The sequence below is a fragment of the Vigna unguiculata genome, chromosome 1 (genome assembly GCF_004118075.2).
Source record: "Vigna unguiculata cultivar IT97K-499-35 chromosome 1, ASM411807v1, whole genome shotgun sequence".
In the NCBI taxonomy this organism is placed as follows: Eukaryota; Viridiplantae; Streptophyta; class Magnoliopsida; order Fabales; family Fabaceae; genus Vigna; species Vigna unguiculata.
In genome coordinates, this window is record NC_040279.1 from 2,757,858 (window position 1) to 2,785,840 (window position 27,983).

The 27,983-nt window shown below is 35.2% G+C and overlaps 2 protein-coding genes across 3 annotated transcripts in view; one reads left to right on the forward strand and one right to left on the reverse strand.

Annotated features, from left to right (window-relative positions):
- Positions 1 to 289: 289 nt before the first annotated feature.
- Positions 290 to 27,983, reverse strand: part of LOC114191922 (alpha-N-acetylglucosaminidase) — a 31,884-nt gene continuing 4,190 nt past the window's right edge. The window contains exons 8-19 of one of the 2 annotated variants that reach the window (XR_003606040.1): positions 25,865 to 25,971; positions 19,012 to 19,042; positions 18,645 to 18,762; positions 16,881 to 16,931; positions 15,378 to 15,487; positions 15,182 to 15,284; positions 14,848 to 14,946; positions 11,543 to 11,653; positions 2,219 to 2,463; positions 1,414 to 1,647; positions 774 to 852; positions 290 to 686 (exon numbers count right to left, since the gene is read on the reverse strand). Coding sequence is in view for 1 of the 2 variants with exons in the window: in XM_028081380.1 (XP_027937181.1) it covers positions 448 to 686; positions 774 to 852; positions 1,410 to 1,647; positions 2,219 to 2,463; positions 11,543 to 11,653; positions 14,848 to 14,946; positions 15,182 to 15,284; positions 15,378 to 15,487; positions 16,881 to 16,931; positions 18,645 to 18,762; positions 19,012 to 19,042; positions 25,865 to 25,971 (1,531 nt within the window). In the remaining variant the exon portion in view is untranslated. Of the gene's footprint in view, positions 687 to 773; positions 853 to 1,409; positions 1,648 to 2,218; positions 2,464 to 11,542; positions 11,654 to 14,847; positions 14,947 to 15,181; positions 15,285 to 15,377; positions 15,488 to 16,880; positions 16,932 to 18,644; positions 18,763 to 19,011; positions 19,043 to 25,864; positions 25,972 to 27,983 lie in introns of both variants that reach the window. The other variant, XM_028081380.1, reaches the window with a different exon arrangement.
- Positions 6,927 to 8,290, forward strand: LOC114191934. Its single transcript, XM_028081392.1, has 2 exons — positions 6,927 to 7,878; positions 8,136 to 8,290. The coding sequence occupies exons 1-2, from the start codon at positions 6,933 to 6,935 to the stop codon at positions 8,171 to 8,173; spliced, it is 984 nt and encodes a 327-aa protein (XP_027937193.1). The 5' UTR covers positions 6,927 to 6,932; the 3' UTR covers positions 8,174 to 8,290.

Genomic DNA, 27,983 nt, shown 5'->3' on the forward strand with positions numbered 1-27,983 from the left:
AGTACCGTGACTAGTGCATATATTGCATATATTTGTTACTGTGTATATGTATTATATAAAGTATATAAATTAATTGATATAGATGGGTAATCCAAAAGTCACTTTTTTATGAAAGATAAGACAAAAGATCATCTTGAAAATTATGGGGGTTCGCCCATATATTATTTGGGGTGCAGGAAACTAGATTCAATCTGAAAAACCTTCGGGAATGACATCAGAATTTACTCTTTTTCATCGTTTAAGAATAGCATGTACGTAATTGGCTAAGAATTCATTTGGAACACACATCTAGCTCAAAACTCAATTATTGAGATATTGTATTACCACTGCCAAGTATAGGAAAATAACAAATGAACACAACAAACACATGAACACAAGAACCAGTCCAATATGGAGAATGTAAATAGGTGTGTGCAATGATGTTCTCCAATTTAAAAGTTTATCAATTTATTTTGCAAAATACTTTTCATAGAGAGCTTGAGAGATGGCTAGAGCATCTCCTTTGGCCTTTACTGGGTAGAGCTCATTACCTTCCTGCCATTTGTTTGACTGTGAAATCCATTGTTTTCGCCACTCAATCAGCTTGAACTTCTTGTTTTGTCTCAAGCTTTCTATCAAATGACTAAAATAGGTTGAAGCTCGAGGGAGATAGTAGCTTTCCGTAACTCCACTCCAATATTTGTTGGCTAATCAGAAACCAGACAAATAGAAAACATCAAACATGAATTAAAAATGATGGAATAGCATAGCCAAGTTTGAAAGGGCTTTTTTACCATAATCATGGAGCTTGCTCTGAGTAGTGTCATTGGTATCAAACCACATTGTCACTTGTGTCCTTGCATTCCATTCATACTGTGGGGCAAAAGTAAATGTATTAAATTATCTCATTTTCTTTCTGGACTGATAATGACTTAATTTATGAACAATCAATAAATGAGAAACAAAATGGAATTGTATTGAATGACAACAGAAGGCAAATTAAATCTGAAAATTCAATATTTTCAAGTTGTTGGGTTAGGAAAAATTGTTGAGTTACAAGAAGATATTGTAGTCATTAGAGTGCGGCACTTATTTCACCAACAATTTTGAAACTATGTTGTTGTGGTTTCATAATATGCCTTCAATTCAGATACATTCAATAGTAGTGAGTCAAATGATCACCTCAAGCTGCCAAATGGATTGTTATATTTTAACTTCTAATAATAGTGAGTAGAACATGCTAACTAAATAAAATTTAAATCATCAATTTCAACAAAATCCAAATGATTTTCTGAAGTCAAGGGTCAATTTAACTCAACTCTACAAAACTGACTTGTAAGATGAGGTTTGTATCCACTTATATATTATGAAATTATCTTATCCTTAACTGATGTGGAACTTCTAACACTAGATAAATACATGTCCCATACCTGCCTTTTCTCACTTGGATTGACTGCCAGTTTCTTAGCACTCTCAAGCCAAGTTCCAAGAAGAAAGTTATCATCTGAAGCAAGCAGTACGTCAATATCTTTTATCAGTTGAAGGAACGTATTGCTGTGAAATTGCAAAGCTTCAATGTTCTTCTTCTGAAACGAAGTAACTGCCTTGTAGTATATCTGGTTTGCAAATTTTGATAATACTTGCCGTGTCAAGTCAACCAGGTCGTACCTGTCAGAAAGATGACAGCACTTTTGATATAGTTGACCAAATCATTTGCTCCTTTTATCTCTCATGTTCACTGTGTGTGCATGTGTAAAGTTTTGTGAACAAAAAAAAATGCCTAGCATGAGTTTCAATTAAAAAAAAAAACACTATAACCTATATCAATCATCTGCAGCATTCCTAATAGCATATATAAAGGAAAAACCTACTAGGAAAATCTCAAATGTGGAAGACCATCTCCACAAATCATAAGAAATATCAAGTAGAATTCCCTCCCACCAAATAAAATCGACACCTCTAGTTCTATAAGTTTGATACCTAAAAAGGGGTGCATTATCCAACTTTTGCTCTTAAATTGTTTTCCTGATTATCCTGAACACTACTATTGAAAAAGTAATTAGAAAGAGTAATCTGGTATCATGACATGCAGAGAAATTGGTCTACCTTAGTCAATTATGGAAGATGGATGTTTACAAAGTACAGGGGATTACAAAGAAAAATTAAACATTATAGTTCATGTTAATAATTGATAAGTGATTAAAGAGAAATTAAATTTAGTATATATTCAATAGATTACCTATATGTGAGACTTCTAGAAAGATTCTTCCCACCAGCAAGGAATAGTTGTAATGCCTTAATTACATCATCAGTGGGGTACCACAAATGAGCTTGTGGCTTATCAGAGGCTGTTTCCTGGAATAAGTACCCTCTATTTCCAGGTGGCAACAGGTTAATCTTCTTCTGGGTGTTGGATACGCCAGTTTTAGAATTTGTTGATGGGTCCCAGTCAGGAAACACTACAATGAAATCATGATTATGGTCCTGACATAATTCACAAATTGTCCCAATCAATATGCATATTCGATGTTGATTTGAACAAAAGGAACTACAATACAACTCTTCCTTCTCCATTATGGACCTAAGATCTCCTGCCACCCACACATACACAAATATCCAAACACACAAAAAGGCAATATTTGCTTGCACAAAAATGTCCATCATAAGTAGAGGACCTAGTATCTCACCAATACAAACATGAAACAGAAAAAGTTTTACATGATACCAACATCAAGACCTGGCTACTGTTTAATGAGGTGGTCCAACATTGATTACATTAAATAGGGAGATATCATATGATTTAATACGAATATCTTAGCAAATATTTCTCATGATTAGGTATCAATTTTGTTCCTTATTATTGTGTCTCTTCTTCACTATCAATTCTGTCAACATCAATATGGCATCATATTTCTATGTTTTTTTCACTTCCTTTTCTCACCCCTCTTCATCTTTATCTTGTCGGTCACCATCTTCTCTGGCATGACCCACCACTGGCACTTTATTAAAACTATGCTACTATGGACTGCAGTGAAGAATTAAGTCCCACACATTGTTGGCTAAACCAGAAGACATAGAGATTTTGAATCATGACAAAGAAAATTAGAAGATAATTTGAAGATAAGCTTTTAATGTTTAAAGTCTTCTTCTGAAATAAGTTAATCATGTTGTAAAGTAGTTTAGATTGACTTAGAATTAGCAGCATGCTCTTAATCTCTCTGGGTTCTCTTATTTTTTTTAAAATTCGTTGTGATAATCTTAAGCTGTGTTCAATTTTAAAAAAATCCACTGGAATAATCGATTGTCTCCCTGGATAATCGATTATTTGTTCAATCTTTTGTTTTTAAATAACACACCAGAATAATCGATTATCATAAGTGATAATCGATTATCTTTGGCAGTTTTGGATTTGCCTTTTCAGCTACTGGACTTAGTTTCGAATGACTTTAAATAGAACTCATTTTCTCTTGTAAACTTACCTTTTTGAGAACTAGAAGAGTTCTAGTGCTGTGATTGCAAAGAGTTTCTCTCGGTGTTCTTAAAAGAACTTTGAAAAACCTAGTGTGAGTGGAACGATAAATTTTCCTTGGGAGATTGGGTGCTGCTGCTGTTGCTAGGAAAGCTGGTCAGGTTCTCTGTGTATTCAGAAGGAAGTATTCTTTCATCTCTTGTGTCTTCAAGAGAGGTATTTTCTTTTCCTTAATCTTTTAATCTGATTGTACTCTGATTTTTATAGTGATTAAGTAATCTCTTCATTTAAAGAGATTAACAACTAGACGTAGGATTTTTTGAACCGAACCAATATAAATATTTGTGTTGAATCTTCTTTCCTATCTCTTTAATTTATTTGTTGTTGCATATACAGAAACTGAGAATTTAATTTAAACGGTAAAATTTGAAAAAACTTTAAAAGTACTATTTTTATTAATAAATCAATTCACCCCCTCTTGGTTTTTGTCCATTAACAAATTCTTCCGCTTCTTAATTACAACACACATGGTATCTAGAACTAGGTAAAGTTCATATCCGTTCTCTATGCTGCCCTAAAAATGAAAATGAAAACTACCAGCAACCAAAAAAGGAAGCTGATAAGATTGCAGATGGGTGAAATTTCTTTTGGCAGCTAGAACATGCAGTTAAACAGAAAACATGCAGATCACATTTCATTTTGTTTTCGTTTTTGGTGGGGTAGTGATGAGTGTATGAATAAAGAGGATCTTTATTAGTTTTAAATAAATAAAAACATTTGTTTGTAGAATAAAATTTACTTTCATTTGTAAAACAGGTGTAAATAGTATTTTTTGTATGTGGGCCTATTTAGCCCAAAAAGGCCAGGGAATGTGAACATTGGAAAACAAGGAACATTTTTGGAGTCAACGAAACCTAGTTGGACCAAATCAAATTTTTGGCCAAACTTAGGCATTAGCATGGGAAGCATATACCAATCTTAGCCCTTAATCTAGATCTAGGATTTGCATTTTAAAATTTAATATTTTCCCTCTTCTTTGTACATAAATTTTTGGCAAAACGTTAGAATTCTAGAACAAGAATTTTATATGTAATTTCAAGGCATATTAGAGTTCCATTTAGGATAGATATTTGGCTATAAATAGTCATCACTTCCCTTTGTATACAACTTTGGATATATTTGAATTAAGTAAGAGTTCCTTTGAAGAGAAAGTTCTCTTCCTGCTTAAGTCTTATCTTGCATAATTAAATCAAGTGGCGACTCTTTCATCAATTATCTTAAATCATCCTTTAAGTGATAGGAACACCTTCCATCAACTCATAAGTTATTTCAAATTTCTCTTTTATCTCTTCTCGTTAGTCAAATTCCTCATTCTCTTGCATCTCCACTTCTCTACTTGTCTTTTGTCTTGTTTCCATATCCATGCTCTTCTCTTGGATGCAAACATTCACAATTATATAATCGAATTGGATTAAATCCATGTTCAGTGGCAAGCATCCTTGAGTTTATTTACGTATTAAATCTTAAAAGTCAAAGAAAGGTGTTTCTCAATATGGTGATGTCAGAAACACAGAAGAAGATCCAGAGTAAAAGGTGTTTCTCACCATGCAAGTTGAGCGTCACAATGAAAGTTGTCATTGAAAAGTCAAGCTAATAAAAGCATTGACACAAAGGACAAAGAAAAACACACAAGCTACAACGATCCTTTCAAGACGACTATAAATAGAACAAAGCAACACAGAAGAACCTAATGTAATATATGCATATTACGTGAGACTTGCATGAAAAAATATTCTCAAGCTTCTAACTGCATTTTATAAAAGATTGTATGCTAGATTTGACTAGAGTTTTTTTGTGAATACTTCACTTATGTAAAGTTAGACTGTAGTGCAATGAGTGATTAGTTCATGGATGTCCTCAATTTTTAGTTGTTGTAGTAGTTGCCTCTGCTAGGTAAGCTCACTAGTGGCTGCTGCCATAGCATGAAATGTTGCTTCTGCATTGGATCTAACCACTATGTTTTGCTTTTTTATTCTCCATGAGATCATGTTTCCTCCAATAAGAACACAATATCCAAAGTGGAGACTGCCCAAACATGGTAGGAACTAAGAGGTAAAGTAATTGTTCACTAAAAATGTCATAAGATGGAACAATCACAAAAACATTCCATGTGCTCACCAGTGGCTGCTGCCATAGCATGAAATGTTGCTTCTGCATTGGATCTAACCACTATGTTTTACTTTTTTATTCTCCATGAGATCCTGTTTCCTCCAATAAGAACACAATATCCAAAGTGGAGAATGCCCAAACATGGAAGGAACTAAGAGGTAAAGTAATTGTTCACTAAAAATGTCATAAGATGGAACAATCACAAAAAAAATTCCATGTTGTTCAACATGTTTGTCTGCATCACTAGGCACAAGGGCATCAAAATCAGCAATTAAACAATCAAACTCTACTAAGATAGGTTTGTATATCATGGTCTTCAAGCTTTATATAGAATTGTATATGTTCTTAATGTATGTTAGAAGTGGACTTTAAACCTAACTCAACCCCACAAAACTGGCTTATAAGGTGAGGTTTGCACCCCACTTATATACTATGAAATTGTCTTATCTCTAGTCGATGTGGGACTTCCAACACCCCCCTCACACCGAGGTATATACATCTCGTGCGTGGGACTAGAAATTGGTGGTCCGATAGTGGGTGGAACAATATGCCCAAAAAATCTTGCTAGGATAGACTCTAACTTGGCTCTGATACCATATAGAATTATATAGAATTTTATATGTTCTGAATGTATTGTGTGTCTAATGCAGACCACACAATATGTATTTATACTAATTTCGGAGATTATGTAACAGTTGATTTCCTAGAAATCTGTAACAGCTGATTTCCTAGAAATCTATAACAGCTGATTATATTCTAACACTTTACAAAAATCAGAGTTGAGATTAGTAACAAAGAAAATATAGAATTGGAGGGCTTGAGAGATCCCTCTTGTGATCTTCTATTTATAATGATAGAAAACTAATACAATGAGAAGATTAAAAGACTATTCTAGACTCCTAGGTACAACTCATAGAGTGCACTACTTAATACATATTTCAACAATAAGGTTGGAGACAATGTTATAAAGACGAACTGAACATCATTAGAATAAAGACTCTCAGACTTTGTTCCAAACATCAAAATAGGTAGTAAAAGCTTGATATTGGGGTTGCAATTTGCCATCAGTGGAGAACTAGAGAATGCTACACAAAGAGGAATCAATTTGCTTCCATTGGGCTTGATTAGTGCTGGGAATATCCTTTGCTTGTTTGGTCAAATGGTCGTCATGACCTTGACCTTGAAACTATAACTGCTTGATTAGTGCCGGGAATATCCTTCGCTTGTTTGGTCAAGTGGTTGTCATGACCTTGACCTTGAAACTACAACTAGACACAAGCAGCCTAAGAACTGTAGTGGAATGTCTACGGGTGGAATGTCTCCCTCTCTATCAGCTACTCCTATTATTACCTCTGCGAAACTGAACTGGAAAAATTACTCCTCTTGGTCAGCTTCGGTGGAGTTGTGGTTTCTTGGTCAAGGTTATCATGATCATCTTGAAAAAGAGGTCTCTAATATTTCAGAGGAAGAGAAACCTAAGTGGCAGAAATTGGATTTTCAGTTGTGTGCTGTTTTATGGCAATCAGTTGAGCAAGAGGTCTTAGACATTTTGAGACCTTACAAGACATGTTTCTCTTTTTGGAAAAGGGCACAAGATATTTTTGCTAACGACATTCAACGCCTCTTTGATGCAACTCAAAGAGTAGCCTCACTCAAACAAATCAATCATGATATGGTTTCTCATATAGGAAAGGCTAGGGCTGCAGTAGAAGAATTGAAGAGTTTTTTTGTGGCTGATTCATTAGAAGATATCAACAAAAAACTTGATAAGTTTTACATGGTCTTAATTCTGAGGAGCCTACACTCGACTTTTGATCATGTGCGTGATCAAGTTTTAGCCGGTGATCAAATCCCTTCGATGGACAACTTAGTTACTAGACTTCTTCGTGTACCTACATTGGTCAAAGATGAAAGTTCAACTGATGTTTTTGAAACATCAGCAATGGTAGCACCACGAGGAAGAGGAGGAGGTCGGAGCAACCGTGGAGGACGTGGTGGTCGAAGTGGGCATCCTCAATGCTCATATTGTAATAGAATGGGCCATACCCAAGACAAGTGTTATTCCTTACATGGTTTTCCCGATAAAGCTGCTCATGTGTCCAAGTCTGATCATTCAGAATCTAGAATTTCTGATGAAGAGTACCAAGAATTCTTGAGGTACAAATCTGAGAAATCCAACAATCCTGGCCCATCCTCTTCAATGTCAACTGCATGCATCTCTCAATCTGTGGAAGGTCTTAGTCCATGGATTCTTGACTCAGGTGCCTCAGATCATGTCTCTGGTAACATTTCCTCATTTTCCTCCATTTCCTCTCCCAAAAGTCCTCATTTTATTACTGTTGCAAGTGGATCCAAAGTGGCATCTCAAGGAATTGGCAAAGTTTCTTTATCACCTTCACTAAATTTAAACTCTGTTTTGTACATTCCTCATTGTCCTTACAATTTAATCTCTTTGAGTCAATTGACTCGTTCCTTAAATTGTTCTGTAAACTTTGCTGCTAATTCCTTTGCTATACAGGAACATGGTACGGGTCGTCTGATTGGAGAAGGACATGAGTCACGGGGACTTTATTTCCTAAAACCAAGCTCCTCAGTATCTTGTTTTGCAACTTCATCCCCAAAACTTTTGCATGATCGTTTAGGTCACCCAAATTTGTCTAAGTTGAAGATGATGGTTCCGAGTCTCAAACACATTCAAGCCTTAGATTGTGAATCGTGCCAGTTAGGAAAGCATGTTAGATCTTCCTTCCCTAAAAAGTCTGAGACACGATGTAATTTTGCTTTTTCTACTGTTCATTCTGATGTTTGGGGACCAAGTCGTGTCACTTCTTTTGGTTTTAACTATTTTGTAACGTTCATTGATGAATTCTCTCGATGTACTTGGGTTTATCTAATGAAAGAAAGATCGGAACTTTTATCCATATTTGTGTCCTTCTTTAATGAAATTAAGAACCAATTTGGGAAGACAATTAAAATTCTCAGAAGTGATAATGCTAAGGAATATTTTTCTGCTGCGTTTTCCTCATTTTTATCTTCCCAAGGAATTTTACATCAGTCAACATGTCCTCATACTCCACAACAAAATGGCATAGCCGAAAGAAAGAATAGACACCTTATCGAAACTGCACGCTCTCTCATGTTGAATACCAATGTTCCTATTCATCATTGGGGAGATGCAGTCCTCACTGCTTGTTTTCTAATCAATAGGATGCCTTCTTCTTCTATTGAAAATAAAATTCCTCACTCGATAATTTTTCCAAATGATCCTTTGTATCGTGTTTCTCCACGTGTGTTTGGATGTACTTGTTTTGTTCATAATGTCTCTCCAGGTCTTGATAAACTTTCTGCAAAGGCTATTAAGTGTGTCTTTTTGGGATATTCTCGCGTTCAGAAAGGGTATAAATGTTATTCTCCCTTAACCAAAAGGTATTATATGTCTGCTGATGTTACATTCTTTGAGGACACACCTTTTTTCTTGTCCTCCATGGAGGAGAGTTCATCTATTCAACAAGTCCTTCCTTTACCATCCTGTGATCCCTTGGTTCTTCCTGAAACTCAACCTCAAAATGCTAATGACATTGTTCAACCACCTCTTCTCACATATCAGCGTCGCACTCCAGTGACTCCTTCCTTGCCTGAAGACCCCTGTGACTCAAATCCTTCTCCACCAGATTCTCGAATCATGGATCCTTCATCCTCTTCATCTTCTCTTGACTCCGATCACACTTGGCCTATTGCCCTTCGGAAAGGTACTCGCTCTACTCGTAATCCACATCCTATTTATAACTTTTTGAGTTATCATCGTTTGTCTCCTCCATATTTCTCTTTTGTTTCCTCCTTGTCTACCATTAAGGTTCCTAAGAATGTTGATGAGGCACTTGGTCATCCTGGATGGAGACAAGCCATGATTGATGAAATGCAGGCACTTGAACACAGTGGGACTTGGGAACTTGTCTCTCTTCCTCCTGGTAAGAAGTCTGTGGGCTGTAGATGGGTCTATGCTATTAAGGTTGGTCCGACTAGCGCTGTAGACCGACTCAAAGCCCGTCTCGTCGCTAAGGGGTATACTCAGGTTTACGGTCTTGACTATTGTGATACTTTTTCTCCTGTGGCTAAAATAAGTTCTGTTCGTCTTTTCCTTGCTATGGCTGCCATTCGCCAATGGCCTCTGTATCAGTTGGACATTAAAAATGCCTTTCTTCATGGTGATCTGGAAGAGGAGATATACATGGAGCAACCTCCTGGGTTTGTTGCTCAGGGGGAGTCTGGGTTAGTTTGTAAGTTGCATCGTTCTCTCTATGGCTTGAAGCAATCTCCTCGAGCTTGGTTTGGTAAATTTAGTCGTGTTGTGCAGAATTTTGGATTGAAACGTTGTGAAGCGGATCATTCAGTATTTTATGGTCATACTTCTCCTGACAAATGTGTTTATCTTATGGTTTATGTTGATGATATTGTTATCACAGGAAATGATATCACTAGAATTGCTCAATTGAAGAACCATTTGTTTAGCCACTTTCAGACCAAAGATTTGGGTCGTCTTAAATATTTTCTTGGTATTGAAGTGGCGCAATCAAAAGAAGGTGTCATCATTGCACAGAGGAAATATGCTCTTGATATTTTGGAAGAAACAGGTCAGACAAATTGCAAGCCCATTGATAGCCCTATGGACTTAAATCAAAAATTAACAAGAGATCAAGGTGAACTTTTCTCAGATCCAGAGAGATATAGAAGGTTGGTTGGAAAACTCATCTACCTTACTATAACAAGACCTGATCTTTCTTATCCAGTGGGAGTTGTTAGTCAATTTATGCAAAATCCCCACATTGATCATTGGAATGCTGTGATTCGCATTCTCAGATATGTAAAAGGGAACCCAGGACAAGGATTGTTGTATGAGAACAAGGGAAGTACTCAAGTTGAAGCGTATTGTGATGCAGATTGGGCTGGTTGTCCAATTGATAGAAGATCTACCACAGGGTATTGTGTATTCCTTGGAGGGAACCTTGTATCTTGGAAAAGTAAGAAACAAAGTGTTGTTGCTCGATCTAGTGCAGAGGCGGAATATCGATCTATGGCTCTAGCTACATGTGAACTAGTATGGATTAAACAACTCCTTCAAGAGTTGAAATTTTGTGAAAATGAGCAGATGAAGTTATATTGTGACAACCAAGCAGCCCTTCACATTGCCTCCAATCCGGTGTTTCATGAGAGAACAAAGCATATAGAAATTGATTGTCATTTTGTTAGAGAGAAATTACTATCCAAGGATCTTGTTACAGAGTTTGTCGGCTCTAATGAACAACTTGAAGACATTCTGACTAAATCTTTAAGAGGGCCTAGAATTCAATTTATATGTTCCAAGCTTGGAGCATATGATCTATATGCTCCAGCTTGAGGGGGAGTGTTGAGATGTAATATTTTATTTATCATGTATGGGATCCTTTCTTTAGGGTTAGGGTTAGGACTGGGCCTTGACTCTTTGTATTCTGCTTACTATCTTCTTATATAAACAGTAGTAAAACAGTAACAGTGACAAGTTTTTCACTGTTTCATTTATCTGAAATCTCTTCAAGAAATACAATAAATTTTTGCCTAATAATCAGGGATCAATGGCCCTGATTTCCTAGGATCTGCAACAGCTAAAGATTAACAAATCTGTAACAGTTAATGAATAATTACATTCTAACAATGTTGATATGGTGTTATAATGTAGTAGAAAATATATGGCCTTATTTACAATAAAATACTAGGTCATATATTAGTGCACTAAACTGCTAGAACAAGCCTAAGACAACCGATACGAAGAAGACTTACTGTAATTAAACAAGGAAACAAATCATATATGGTAATCTGAAATACTCTATAAATGCAACAAAGATATTATAGGATGATTAATAAACATAATTTAATACATGAAATACATACAGCAATTCCATCAGTACAATTGTAAATTGTATGATAAAGAATCTCCCAAGCAGCCTCAACTTGATGAACAGCTTTACCATATCGTCTATTGCAATAACTCTTGATCCATTCCTACAAGGATAATAAAAATCAATCCATGTACCAAGGTTTCAATCATATGTACAAAATTAATTTCGACAAAAGATCTAAACCTATATTTTAAATGTGCATCAACTTGTAGTTTAGGAGAAAATAATGATTTTCATATTCATTTATTAATGGAGTTAAAATTTGCAATGATTGCATAAATAAGTAGAATTGGTTAGAGAAATACTATGCAATAGAAGTTAAATTAAATTATAGGAGAAAATCAAGGATCAAATCAGAATTATGGATATCATTTTATTTTTTCCAGCTTCTTCAAAAACTATCCAAAAAAGAAAAAAAAATGTAAACTATAGCAACACCCTCCTGAAGCTGGTACACACACATATTTAAGATGCCCAACTTGCTTTCAATACAACAAATTCAAAATTGGGTCTAAACAGCACTTTAGTAAATAATTTTTCCTATTGTCGAGGGTTTGGAACAAAGGACATGCAAATAACTCCTTGAAATTCTTTCTTCTTTAAAATTTACATTTCACATGTTTGGTTTTGTCATGCTAGACATAGTTTTGAGTAATACTGATGCATTCTAGTCTGTATGGGAAGGTCTGAGATGTATCTCCTTTGAGAGACCATTATTCTCTTTTCCTAGATCCATGATAACCCAATTCTCATGTTCTCATACTAAGGCTTGCTGCATCATCTTAGGACTTTTATTCCTGTCATATTCCTTTTTTAGCTCAGTTTTGCACTTTTTAGGTGTTTTGGGAGTTGTGGTGAAAATGGTCTAAGATACATGTTTTATAGCCGAAATATGAAACTTGGGATGCTTTGACCTTGGTTAACTCTTTCACTCATAATTTCTTCAACAGGTGCCCTATTGAGCTGAAACCTTTTGATTGGAATGCTGACTCCGAACTTTAATTGAAGCACAAGAACATAATTTTTTGCAATTGAGCTGGTCGCAGTTGAAGTTTGAAGATGAAGGCAGATTGCAAAGGCCAGAGAGAGATTAGCTTGTTGTATTCGTGTTTCAGTGTAAATAAATAACAATTACTACGGCAAAGTCTTCCTTTCCTGATTTGTAAATTGGGCTGGACACTGGAATCGCCCAAAAAAGTAAAACCAAAGGCAGTTGAGCCATCTTTCCACAACAGAATGAAAAAAAGCTGGAAAGGACCATGCAGCAGCCAAGGCAGAACACACACACACACAAGGCAGCTTTTGACAGTTTTTGGAGATTTGGAGCAGCCTTTTCAGCAGCTTTATCAGAACCTTTTCAGAAAATTAGTTAGGGATGCTTTTCTTGTATTTTAGTGAAGAATATCTCAGCTGAGGGGGGACACAGAGAGACCTCATCTTTTTACAGTTTTCTCGTTTTTCAGAATTTTTAAAATAAAATAGCAACGCATGTAACTCAGTTTTTCTCTAAGCTTTTGTGCAATTTTTTTTTCAGGGGAAGAGTGTAATGGTTAATACACTCGGGTAGCTTTTCAATTTTTTTTCTCTGAAGTTTTTCTTATGCTATGAGAATGAATATTCATCAATTTCTTCTAGCTTTCTATTGCAATTTCCAGTTTAGGAACGAAGTAATCTCACTCTCGGGTAGCCATAGTCCCTCGTATTATACTTATTTCTCACTGTTCCATTGCCTCTGATTTTCTTGATCTTCACCTCATTTTTAGTTCTACATTCTAGGTTTGTATGTGTTTTATCTAGTAGTGCTGAGATCAATGGTTGACTTTGCACAATGAACTCCAATCCAGTGTTAATCTCTGATTTTCTGAACTACTATTTCGGCCACTGGTTCTGCACTGTTTTACCATGCTATTTGCTGCCTTTTTCATCTTTTTGAGCACTTGCTATTTTGTTGATGCTTTTCTTTTGATATCTACTTTTACAGTTTAGTTTGATCATGCATTTCACTTAATCTGTGCTGCACTTTACATTCCAATCTTGCCTTTTTATTTTCCCAGTTTTACTGAAAGTAGTACCTATTTTGTTCTCTGTTACACATTTCTCTTTTTAGTTAAATTCTGTTTTGATGTTGCATTTGTGATTTCATTAAATTGACTGCATAGTACTTGTTTTTTTCTCTTGGCTTTTTTATTTTCAATTTCCATTGCACCTTAGTTTGACTATTACAGAGCTCATTTCACAGTCCTGGTTTAGTTGCATTTTTGTTTTCTAGTTTCACAGTCTGTATTTAATAGTGTTAATTGCATTCTAATTATTTTAGTTATTACTACTTTCTGTTCTTACTTCTGAAAATCCTCAAAAATCTGTCTTTCAACACAATCAATGAACTCATTCTCTAGCTCTCCTTGGACTGGCCTAGGTTGAATCCTATGCTCGATTGATGAGGAGGTAACTTAGTTTTGTTTGATAGAGCTTAGCGACAAGGATTACTGTCAATCCATAAAGAATAATTCTACTCACATAATGTTTTAGAGGCCCAAGATCCTTATTTTCAAATTCAGCACTCCTTTGATTTATTTCTCCAGGCAAGTTATCCCTCCTGACCACTATGTCATGGATATATATGATTTGCACACCGAACCTACCTTTGAAATTACACATATGCCTGTTTTTTATTTAAATCTCTCAAACCAAGCTCTAGGTGATTACTTCAACTCATATAGTGACTTCTCAAGCTTGTAACTTTCCGTTGGAAATCTGATTTGAAGCCTGGTTGTGCATCAATGTGTACTACTTTCTCCAACCCTCCTTTTAAGAAAGGATTCTAAAAACCTAATTGTTGCCGACCAGTCAATATTGGTTGTCAATGATAAGAGAACCATGATAGTATTTGCATTAGGTGCAAAAGTCTCCAAGTAGTCAACTCAATAAGTTAAGGTAAAACCTTTGGCTACCAATTGAGCTATCCATTTACATTATACTTAATTGAGAAAAACCGTTTCCAACACAGAATTGTCTTTCCTCTTGACAAATCCACCACACTGGAATTATGGGATTTTAAAAGTTATAAGGTAATGGACTCTCCAGCTAAAACAGTTAGCTCTTGTATGACTACTTGAAGAACCTAATCTGTAAAATAGGAACATAGGAATCTCATACTTTCTAGACATGACTTTGTAAATACCATATATTTGAGGGATTTTAATAAGCAATGTTAAAGTATAACTATTCATGAGGCCGAGAGAATTTCCCAAGCAAATTCAAACAAAACAACTGGAGTAGAGAGCATATGAACATTACCGGAACTTTAACTTTCTTGTCACGAAATGCCATTTCAGACATCAACTCATAAACAATGGGATTCTGCTCTATTCCTTCCATGCACATACCAACACCTACCTGCCAAAAAATTAACAAAAATCTAAAAACAAAATGTACAAGTCATAAATCAACATAATCACTCAATGTTCCTTTTTTCAGATAACATCTGAATATTTTATGCTAAAACAAAGATAGAGTTTATTGGCGTGCTTGTCCCATTTTGGCTCCTAAGTTCTAACTAATAAAAACTCAAGCTATTGTTGATATCATAAATGCCAATATGTTCATGTGATACAGAAAATATTGCCAGTACCATTGTTGAGTTTGCACTGACACGAGCATCAACAGGCCCAGAAGAAATTGCATCAAGGGTTCCATACATTTCAATATTGCCACCAAAATTATGAAGCATACACCTGATGCAGAGTATGATTGGGAAAGCATAACAGTTTAAAATATTGTATTTCTGTAAAGAAAGCAGTAACAAGAGGTAACAATAAAGTAATTACCAGATATAAGGAGTACCATAAAACTGAAAAGAAGATTTCCATATTGGTTTTTCATCAGCAAACAGATCAAGAACAACCATCTTTCCAAATGGAACAGAGTGTAAAAGGGCCTGCACATATTATCACAGTAAAAAAATCAATTTGAAGATGCTGGGTTGGCATTAAACAGAATTACCTTCCAGAGTGCAACCAGAAAGAAGATGCAAGCAAAGATTTATAATACATAAAGAGTATGATACTTGAGTTCTGTGGGATCCTAATACTACTACCACTTTGAAATAAGAAGTTGATGGTCATTTTGCCAAAATGCTTTAGTAGCTGAAGACAATAATCATCATACTGTTTTGAAATTTCACAATACTCACAAGAGAAACCTTATTCATCTGAGCTCATCATATTAATCTATATCTAACCACATCTTACTAATCTGTATTATGTTAAAGCCCACTGATGATTAACTGAGTTTTAATGATATTAATTTTCTCCAGGGAAATAAATATGTGATGAAGGTATCAATCTTATGAGAATCATTCTACCAACAGTGGGTTTATATTTAATGCAAATAAGAAAATTTCACCCAGTGAGGTTACACATCTAATGTTGATTTTTTCCTAACCAATACTGCCTTTGTATTCTGGCTTTGCTTGACTCTATTTGAGAAATTATGCAAAAAGTACAATCTGGAAAGGGTAATATTTTGACCATTTGAGACTTATTAGAGTATAGATTTGAACATTGCCTTCTTTTTCATGAAAGGACCACATATATTGAGATTGATTGTGATTTTATTCAAAAAAAGATTGTACCTGCAGATATGAAGACTAAGTTTGTTAATTCTAATAATCAACTAGCAGATGTTTTTATTAAATCATTATAGGGACCTCGAAATGATTATATTTGTAACAAGTTTGATATATACAATTTATATGCATTAACTTGAGGACAAGTGTTAGATGTAACCGGCTTAGGCTCATCTCTTTATATATATTTTTTATTTAGATGTAACAATTTACACACATTAGGAATTCAGCCTATGCCTCTTTCTCTGTTTTATTCTAACAGCCAGTAGGTGCTTTTAAAGCACCTACAAGTCCTTCATTTACGTATGTTTATCAATAGGCAGATTTCATAGGAAGTTTCACCCCTCTAGAGTATAGAGTTTTACTCGGCATCTATGTGTTGTATTTTCCCTTTGTTTACATAGTAATTACTCAGCTCCATTTTATTTTTTAGTTTAGGTTCTACATCTAACTAACAATTGTCATTTAGTTAGAGGTTAGTTAAAGACTAGTTGAGCTGTATAAAGCTAACATCAAATATTAAGTTTGTAATCATTCGTTCACTTGTTATGAAATCAACTTCTCTCTATTCTGTGAAAATTTATGAACCCTAATTACGCTACACAGATGAATTTCATATACAAAACAAGTGGCTTAAGCTTCTCTGGTAGGGCCTATTTTCTGAAGAAAACCGAAGGAATCTTGTCTGTTTCAGATGTCATACTTTAATTTGAGGTGGCTTCCAAAATGATGAGTCAGAGTAGAAGAGCCAACCCTGAAAATTCATATATATTTGTCAAATACAAGAAATTTACACAAAATAACAAAAATAATATCAATTATAACATTTCTGGAACTGGGTACCGAGAGGGATATTTTTGAAGATAATGGAGGCATCAAGGTAGTTTACTTTGGGGTTAGAGATTAAGGCCCCTCTAAATTTAGCTTTATATAAACTGTACAAGAAACAGTGTTTCCACAATTCTTCATTCAAATTAAAGTACACTATTATGTCTTATTCAAATTAAAATATACTGTTATGTCTTAAACCACAAAAATTCATACGTAGATGTACTCGTGCACTTTCACTTTAGAGCAGTTGTTTCTAAATTTGAGATGCCTATAAAATTAGAATTAAACAACACAAGGAATCAATGGGATTAGCAGCATTTATGACTGGTATTGTATTGTATAAGTGACATAAAGCTGCTATTTTTGGGTGTGTGAACCTAGCCCAAGCATCGAGTTTTATAGGGTACACCTTTTCCTTGTAATGTACTCTTCTCTCTTTCACACACAGGCCCCTCTAAATTTAGCTTTATATAAAGTGAACAAGGAAGAGTTTTTCCACCATCTTCATTCAATTTAAAGTACACACACACACAATATATATATATATATATATATATATATATATATATATATATAATATGTATGTATGCATGTGTATATGTATAAAATCAGACATTAGTTGAGTACAACTCACTGATTTTTATCATTCAAATTCAAGTACTTTGTGCATTGGAATTTTGTAATTCACATCTTTGATACATTAGGCTCTAAGATAGCGGTTGTTGTATGAGGATAGCCCAAATACTCAATTTCTAGATATTGTGATGTTGATTACCCAGGTCCTCCCATAGATAAGCACCCTAACACTATATATTGTATATTCATAAGTGGAAATCATCTCTTTGAAGTGTAAGAAACAAAATGTTGTTGTTTGATTCAATACAAAACGAAAATATAGGACTATGGCCTTTACTTTAGAACTTGCGTGGATTTAATAACATCTTCAAGAGGTAAAACTCTGTGAAGTTCATCAAATAAGTTGTATTGGGATGATTAGGCAACCCTTTACATTGTCTCTAATCCTGTGTTACGAGAGAATTAAACATGCAGAGATAGTCTACCATTTTTGTTTGGGATGTTACTATCCAAGGAAAATAATATTGAATTTACCAATACAAATTATCAAATTGCCAACATCTACCAAAGTCTATCAAAAGAACCCACATTCAGTTCGTTCATACATATATAACTTATAAGTTATATGCTCCGGTATGAGAGAAAGTGTTATAGAAGTGTTACTTCCTATCGTATTTGTATATACTGATTACTTTCTCTTAAGCTTTCAAATTCAAACTCTCAAGTCTACTAATTGACTGTTTTGTTTAATTAAGTTCAGTTATATATTTTAGGAGCCGTTATTTTATATAAGGTCAGATGGTAGGTAGTTATTAAGTTTTTAGGAGCAGTTACTATGTAAAATTTGAATAGAAAATGCCCTGTGTGAAAGAAGTGGGGAGAGAAGTGCATATGAAAGTTTTTCCAACAGTGTTACACTTTGTAGATGTTACTACTCTCGGGCAGTTTCTGATTAATTTTCTGTTTAATAAGTGAGTCTAAACAGCAAATTTCAGTCTTCTATCAGGTACATAAGGAATTAAAAAGGAAACCAGAAGATCCTGAGTCAAATGAAGCATACTTGCATTAACCAGACAGCATCCTTGTCACCTTTGGAAATCCCTTTATATACTGCAGCTCCAAGAGTTGATATATATTCCGGATCATTGGTAGGCGGGGAGTTCTCGTTAAATGTATCACTGCAGTTAAAAATATGGTATGTATATTGGCAAACAAGAGAGTATAAAAAACACTCCAACAAGTTACAACATTGCCTGTGTGTGGCTAAGACTAATTCAGTATGCCAACTCCATAGTGACAGTGCATGTAAACAATAGAAAATCCTAATTAGAAAAAAAAAAGAATAATAGATTGACATGGTAGATCATTGTAACCAGACTGTCCAAGAGAAAAAATAGTGCTAAAGTGTGGAAGATGAGTGAGTCTACCAGTTGTAAATGTCAGTTACATCCCCATATTCTGTAAATTTAAAAAAATAAAGAAAAAAATGTCAGAGCTGAGGTACAAAATGTGAAGGAGAAAAGGAGAGAAAAAAGCACAGAACATTGTAGTTATCACCCAAAGACTGGCCTTTTATGGCATGCACATTCAACCTACAGATTTTCAAAAAAAAAAAGGAAAGAAAGTGATAGATCCTAGTATTCACACCAGTAGAAGTAAACAGTATTATAGAGCAATGTTCTAATTATAAGAATATAAGAAGAGAGTGATAGAGGTAAGATTGAAAACAAAACAAAAACTCAACTCTTATGCTCTGCCTCAAGATCTAAACCTCTTAGAATTACTTTCACAGATTCTATACTCCTTCATCCCCTCCCTCCACCATACTCACAACAACTCTTCCCATCCTTCCCACACTCACTTCTCTAATGGCTGCTGTTAGAATAATAATTAAGTCTATGGATGTTAGAGTAATTATTAAAGTCTAAAAGTAGGGAGTAATGTGTTCGGAACCTCTTCTAGCTGGACCTAGTTCTGAACCTAGGGGTCTAAGGCAGTCTTTTGATCTTTCATCTAATCTTCCTATTGTATCTGTTTTGTTTCATTATAAATAGAAGATCATAAGAAGGTTTTTCAAGCCCCCCAAAATAAATATATTTTCTCTCTCTTTTAACCTTAAGTTGGTATCAGAGCTGGTTGATCCTGCTCTGCTGGTCTTAGTCATCTCCGGCACATTATCTCGCCAAGTTTGCCTTTTGTCAGCAATCGCTGCCGTCCGCTGTCACAGTTTCTTCCAGCAACCACGGGATTTGAATTGTCTCTCTTAGCGATGGTCAACCCCGCTGATCCGGGAAGCTAGTTCATCGCCACGCACCACTATTCGCTAAGTTTCTATCCGCTGCAGCTAGGTGCGTGTCACCCACATGTTGCCTTCTCCTCGTCAAAACTTCATCACGCCACCATCACAGGTATCGTCGAAGCTCCCTATCTTTGTTTTGACCATTGAAACTTCATTTCGCGATGTCCAAAAGTCATCCTAGCGAAGGTCATCCTATGGTTTTCTCTACCGTAGTTGTTTTCTTCTTCTTTGTCTAAAGAAATGTCTACCAGAGTTGTTGTCTCATTCTCTGGAAGTCCTTTTACTTCCGAGAAACTAAATGGAAAAAATTACCTCTTTTGGTTTGCATCTACTGAAATGTGGTTCCTTGGCCAAGGTTATCATGACCACCTTGATCAAGATGGAAGTGATGTGCCTTATGAGAAAGCTGAACAATTCAAGCAAGTTGATACCAGTTGTGTGCCCTATCGTGGCAGTCTATTGAACCAAAACTATTGGGAACACAAAGAGCCTTTAAAACCTGTAACTCATTTTGGAAGAAAGTTCAGAACATTTTTGTGAATGATATTGAACGTCTTTATGATTCTACGAATAGACTTAATAATTATTCTAACAGCTGTCACCTATCAGTTGTCTAAGACTCCTCCCTTACCCTTGACTAATTTCAGCACATTTCCATGGCTGCCCCTTCCTTTCACCTCTCTCCTTTCTCTGATGAGCAACAAATACCAGATGCTTATCATTCTCAAAAATCCCAGTAAAGTGGTATACAACTATTTGATACATCTCTCTCTATCAATTCTTCAACGTGGTATACATTTTGATACTTCCATGATTTCCAAAAACCATAAGCCCCCCTCTCGCGATCCTTAACCTCCTTCTCTGCCTTTTATAAACAACTCAATTCATGCCACAACAATACATTCTCAATGTTATTTGCCCTTAGAGATTTCATAGAAAACTCTGCGTATTGTCTCTCATCAGATCCAAGAGAAGCTTGACGAAAAAATGTTATGGGCTAACAAAAATGGTGTGGTGAAAAGTGGTGGTATTGGGTGTCTCTGCATACCATGACCAATAACATGTTTCTTATAGAGGAAATAACTACTTGTCAAAAACCATAGCAAAAAAAAATAAACAAAAGAGACTACCAAGAAGAAAAAGTGTTGAAGAATATTCAAAGGAGAAGATAATTGTTCAATCCATCCATAATCCTCTCTCTTTAACAGAAAAGATACATATTAGGGCCTACTCATGACCTAAACTCTAAAACATGAGTTGGTTATTTTGATTCTCCCACTCCCTTCTTTTTGCATTTGCTCCCATCTGTCCAAGGTCATCAACAAGTTCCTTTGCTCCCTTGTGAATTCTCTCATTTGCCCCTCTCAATTTTTCATTTATGGCAAAAGATTATTTTGTTCAGACTTCAACAAATTAAGCCTTTAAGCAAGGCTCCTCATCTGCATATTAAAATATTGTTGTTCTTCATTTGTTTCACGATTTCTCACTATTAGTGTAGTGTACATTAACACTCATGGTTAGTGCAGTGTATGTTAACACTCATAGACACATGTAAGGTACAACAATCCTTTTTGTTATATAGTTGTCATCTCTCTTGTACTCTTATATTTCTATAAATATTGTGTTGCACAGAATTTTATTAAGCTTTTCATAATATCAATAACACTTTCAATTTCTCTGTTCTCTCTCATAATCTATTATGGTATCATGAGCGCTTTTCTTTGACGATCTTGATTCCACTACTACTTGATCGTCTCTTGTTTTCGGTTCTCCAATGAATAACTCTAGTTTCTGTAGTTCTTGTTGTGCTGGAAAGTCGCATAGACTTCCCTCTTCAGACTCTTGTTCTGCCTATTCTCCCTTAGAATTTTCAACAATTTATGGGGACATGCTCATATTCCTTCTTATGCTGACTATAAGTACTATGTTTCTTCTATTGATGCTTTCACTCGGTGCACCTAGATTTTTCCTCTTAAAAACAAATCTGACACTCTGTCCGTTTTTCAAACCTTTAAGAAACTAGTTGAGTTGCAGTTAAACACTAAAATTAAAAGTGTTCAATCTGATTGGGTTGATGAGTATCGGTCTTTCACAAATTTTTTAGTTGATCAGGGCATTGTTCATAGACTTATTTGCCCTCACACTCATCATCAAAATGGCACAGTAGAAAGGAAGCGTCGTACATTGTTGAGTTGGGCCTTACAATCTTACACCACGCCTCTTTTCCCTTAAAATTCTAAGATTATGATTTTGTTACTGCAGTTTATTTAATCAATAGGCTTGCTACATCTTCTCTTCATTTTGCTATTCCATATTCGGTTTTATTTCACAAAAATCCTAATTATCTTTCTCTCAAGACTTTTGGGTGTTCTTGTTTTCCTCTTTTACAACCCTATCATAGTCATAAATTGGATTTCAGGTACAAGGGCTACAAGTGTTTATCTTCGAATGGCCGAATCTTCATCTCAAAAGACGTTGTGTTTGATGAATCCAATTTTCCTTACTCTCGTATGTTTCCCACTGTACCTGATCCCATTCCTCATCTTAGTCAATACTTCACTTTAAATCCTAATCTCTCTTCACCTCACTCACATCCCATTTCATCATCCTCTGATTCTCCAGCATCTAATTCTGCTTCTGCTTCCACAACAGAAGTGTCTCCTGCTGTTTCTAATAGTGTTGTTTCCCCACCATTACAATGTTTACCTTCACCTGCACCAACTCGTATTTCTCACCCCATGCAAACTCGTTTTAAGTCTGGTATCTTTAAACCCAAAATTCACCCTTCTTTGTTATTATATCATTCTGAGCCCACCTATGTTAAAAAGGGCCTTCAAGATCCTGCTTGGCAAGAGGCTATGCAACATGAACATGATGCCTTAATGAATCAGAAGACGTGGGACTTGGTCTCTTTACCTATTAACAACAAAGTTGTTGGTTGTAAATGGATTTTTAGGGTCAAGGAAAATGTTGATGGCTCTATTAATAAGTATAAGGCCCGTTTAGTAGCCAAGGGGTTTCATCATGTGGCTGGTTTTGATTTTCATGAAACCTTTTCCCCGATATCAAATTTGTTACCATTCGCATCATTTTAACTATTGCTCTCTCTTGTGGGTGGAAACTCTTTTAACTGGATGTTAATAATGCCTTTCTGAATGATGTTTTGGAAGAAACTGTTTATATGTAGAAGCCTCCTGCCTTTGAGGTAGCTGACAAATCTTTGGTTTGCAAGTTAAATAAAGTTCTCTATGGGCTCAAGCAAGCCCCTAAACAGTGGTTCAATTGTTTACAACACACTCTTCATCAGCTTGAGTTTATTAACATTACTGGTGACACCTCTTTGTTTATCTATAACAAAGCTTCTGATGTGCTTTATCTTCTCGTCTATGTTGATGTCATCATCATCACTGACAACTCTCTCATTCATCATATTTCACGCAGTCTTAATGCCACCTTCTCTTTAAAACAACTTGGTCAATTGGAGTATTTTCTTGGTCTGGAAATCAAACATTTTTCTGATCAATCAGTTGTGATGACTCAAACTAAGTACATTCGGGATTTACTTCAAAAAACTCATAAGGCCAAAGCTCACACTATCTCCTCTCCCATGGTCTCTAATTGTAATTGTCTAAACATGGTGTGAATCTCTTTGTTGATCCTACATTATACAGGTCTGTGGTGAGGGCGTTGTAGTATGCTACTTTGAAAAGGCTTGAAATTAGCTTTGTTGTCAACAAAGTCTGTCAGTTTATGGCACATCCTCTTGATTCCCATTGAAATGTAGTCAAACGCATTTTGCACTACTTGAAGGGTACATTGTTCTATGGTCTGCATTTTCAGCCAGCATCTTTTCCAAGTTTTGCCTCTCCGCGTGCATTATGTGATGCTGATTGGGCATCTGATGTTGATGATAGACGATCTACATATTTTTCTCGACCCAAACTTAATATCCTAGTGGTCACGAAAACAAGTTATTGCTAGATCAAGTACTGAAGCTAAATACCGAAGTCTAGCTCAAACTTCTGCTAAACTCTCATGGATTTCTAAGTTGTTAACTGAACTCCAAGTTCCTTTCAGTTCTCCTGTACTTTACTGTGACAATCAGAGTGTCGTTTCTATTGCCCATAACCCAATTTTTCACATAAGACCAAACACATGGAAATAGATGTGTTCTTTGTTCGTGAGAAGATTTTACTGAAGCAGCTACAAGTCTTACATGTTCCTGCTCTTGATTAGTGGGCAAATGCTCTCACAAAACCTCTATCTTCCACTCGGATTCTTTCTTCTACATTCCAAACTCAATGTGGTGGCTTTTTTTCTGAAAAATCTTCTTTTTAAGTTTGAGAGGGGTTGTTATTGTAGTGAATGTTAACATTTGTGGTTAGTGCAGTGTATATTAACACTCGTAGACATGTCATTTACAATTGTCCTTTCTGATATACAGTTGTCCTCTCTCATATTCTTGTATTTCTATAAATATTGTGTCTGTACAAAATGTTATTAAGCTTTTCATAATATCAATAACACTTTTAGTTTCTCTGTTCTCTCTGATTCTCTGTTCTCTCTCGTAAATTACTCACCAAACAAGGTCTCGAAATTCATTGGTTTAATTATAATTATCTTGCTTAGGAACAAGATCAGGAGCTTCTCATATGGCTTCAATCATTCTTGTCAAGATCAGTTTGCTCTGTTTTCTAGGTTCTCTTCACTCTTACAACAAGATAAGGGAGAAGATTCATTCCTACTTTCATCTCACCAAGTCTCATCAACTCAGTTCAAACTAATAGAACTTAACTTCGGATAATCATGGTTTCTTCTTCAAATTATAGCTCTCTTTGATTCACTCCCCAATTTGTTGATTCACTCTCCAATTTGTGATTTGTTTCACAGTAGAAGCACATTGATTAAATCCTTGAAGGTTTACCACAAGAGTATGATTATGCTGCACTTATTGAAAGCATATCTAACGCAATTAAAAATGAAGAAATTGAAGGTTTAATTCTAACACTATAGTTGCAAATATAGAAATATAGTAAGAAAATCTTTTAATTCCAACTTTTGTCCATCTTTTAATGTTTCTCAAGTTATTCCTTCCTCCTTGCAACTTAATGACCAGCAATCAAACCCTACTACCAGTAACTAAAACCCTAATTCACAATTCTAGGACATTTGTGTTTATTGCAAAGGCTGCGCCAATTGATTTGGTCATGACTTGTGATCCCATCTCTATGTATTGTCAGGTTTGTTTCAGGAAGGGCCATTCTGCATTGAGTTGCTAACATCAATTTAGTTGTGAGTATCAATCTCAACCTTCTATTACATACATGAACTCAATATCCAATAGGCATCCATAAAAGAAATGTTATTTGTAAAACAATTTATACAATAGTTTGTACATCAACATTGTCTTGTGTCTATCTGGCACATGTACATTATTTATTATACTTTTTTTTATAAATTACATGTTAGGTATCACTATGAATCTTGACATACAAGCTAGCTTAGCACCCCAACATTCAACAATCATATGTCATCACATGGAAAGTTGTATGTAAAGGAAAAAAGGGGAAAAAAACATATACGAAAACGTATGCCATAATTATAGAGAAAACATGAGAGGAACTCTATGTTGCTCTAATACAGATTGGAAAAAAATTATGTTGTATAAATTGTTTTAAATGTATCATATCTCAAAACAAAATGTTCATCAAATTTCGGGATTCCTCTTGCATGGTAATTAGTTATGCAAAGTCAAAACAAGATTTAACTTAAGAGTTTCATATTGATTTTCAAATGAATGCACTCGAATTCTAAAAGTTAATAAATTCTCAGTTTTCCAATGTCTCATCTAAAACCTTTGAGCAACTATACTTTTATTGATGTTATACTTCTATGGAAGTATGAGGACACTAGGAATCTCAAAAATGACATGAATAGCCATAGAAGAAAAGGGGGGAAAGAAAAGGAGAAATTAAACGCACCTTTAATCTGTTTCCTTATGAAAGCCTCCCCTATTTCAACAAATAAAGGATCAGAGGGATCAAGAAGGTAAGTACAGCACCAGCGAGGATCGCTATCAACAGTATTCCTGGGAGACAACAATAAAATACCTCCAATGGTAAACACATGGTAGACATGAAGCTTTTAAACTCAAAAAGGTATTTATGACCACAAATAAAAACAAACCAATTACTGAAAAGGCATTAAACACTAGGTTAGAATAATGTTGTACCTCCTGCATTGTATTGCTAACAATTTCATGTGGTTTTTTTTAAAGAGTCCTAGAAGGTTTATGTAGGTAAGATCAAGATCAAATTATTTATATATGTTTGATTTTATTTTCCATTAGTCCAGGGAATCTAAATACGTAAGAATAGGGATCAAAACGTGAGGTGAAAACAAGTGGTAGCTACCCGCCCAAGATGAAAATTCTGTCCATATCCACTCCATTACCTATTAGGTTACTCATTTAAAAACTAATAGGAATTTTTTTATACCCACATTCTTAAAAGGTGGACATTAAGTTTGACTCGATTTAGGATCTCCAACACACATCATCATGCCAAGGATTGGACATCTCGATCGTGGTACAATAAGCCTAACAAACCTCATTAGGATAGGCTCTAATATCATTTTAGAAATTGGACATTAAGCTTAACTCAAACTCACAATGTTAGGTTGTAAGATGAGATTTGTACCCACTTATATACTATAATTTAGTCATATCTTTAATCAATATGAGATCTATAACACACATATATTCATGGATATTTCCCAAAATATATAAACAAGAGAGAGATAATTATTTTACACATTTGTACATCATTTTTCACTCGTTTAATATAAATGTGTAAGATTTTTTATTTTTTTTTGCATGGAGTACATGCATGTTGTGGTTGATGTTGTGGATATAGAGTTATGTATATATGTAAAGAGTATTGAGCTAGGTAGTGCCCAGGCTAGGCTAGAAACTACTGGAGTGTTCGGGCTAGTGGCTCCAAGGAACCAAAGGTGGTGGTTCATTTCCATATACATATATATGTATTGCCTGTATGTGCCAAACTACTGGAGTGTTCGGGCTAGTGGCTCCAAGGAACCAAAGGTGGTGGTTCATTGCCATATACATATATATGTATTGCCTGTACATGCCACGGGTTTAGTAGAGCCTAGACTTGAGGTCAAAATCTACTGTTGTGATGCATGGTTGTTGCATAAGTTGTTGGTTGCACGAGATAGTATTCCAGGAGGGAATGACTATAAGTGTAGTGATGAAAAAAGCAAATTGAATAGGAGTTGATAAGAGGATTATCCTAACTATAACAGTTGTCTAGTATCAAGTAGAGAAGGTAGTTATGTGGTGAGAGTCGAAGAAGGTTCCTATGATTGAAACAAGGGTAGGAAACATAACTAGTCTTGTTTAGTCAAATGGAATTTACCTTGCCATGAGGAGAATTGGGTAGGGTGGCTACTCCCAATTGTTGGCCTCAGAAAACTATGGGCAAGGTTGTTACTCTTAGAATCTATAGTGCATAGCCTATGACAAGTGCATGGTCTTTGGTGCTTAATTCATTTGCTCTTAACCTTTCGGAAGTGAGTCTCATAAATGATACACCTAATTTTTCACTATGCTTGTGATATCTACAATATAATTGAGTAGATGATAAACCTAATTTTGCCTAACTAGACGGGTCTGATGAACTATACTTCAGTAGACGAGTGTGCTAGACTATGCTTCACTAAACGAGTTGTTGGATGCGTTATAAGGGTAATATGACACCAGTTTTGGGGTGTTGCAATGGGCACATATAGTATGACATCCACCCCCACTATTTTACAAATAGATAAAAAAAAAAGTCGATTAAGTTACCTATCAATCCCTATTTAGTTCTCGTTTGGAAAAGCACCAGAATTGATTTTGACTCCTACAAAATTACATCCAAAAATAAAAAAAGTTTAAGAAACCCTTTATGGCTTTCAACATGAAATTGGAATCAATTACGAAGAATGGAATCTAATCCAAGATATAGATTATTCAAATCTTAATTGGATTATTCAAATCTGATTTATTTAACTGTCCTCAATTTTCTCTCTATCTTTTCC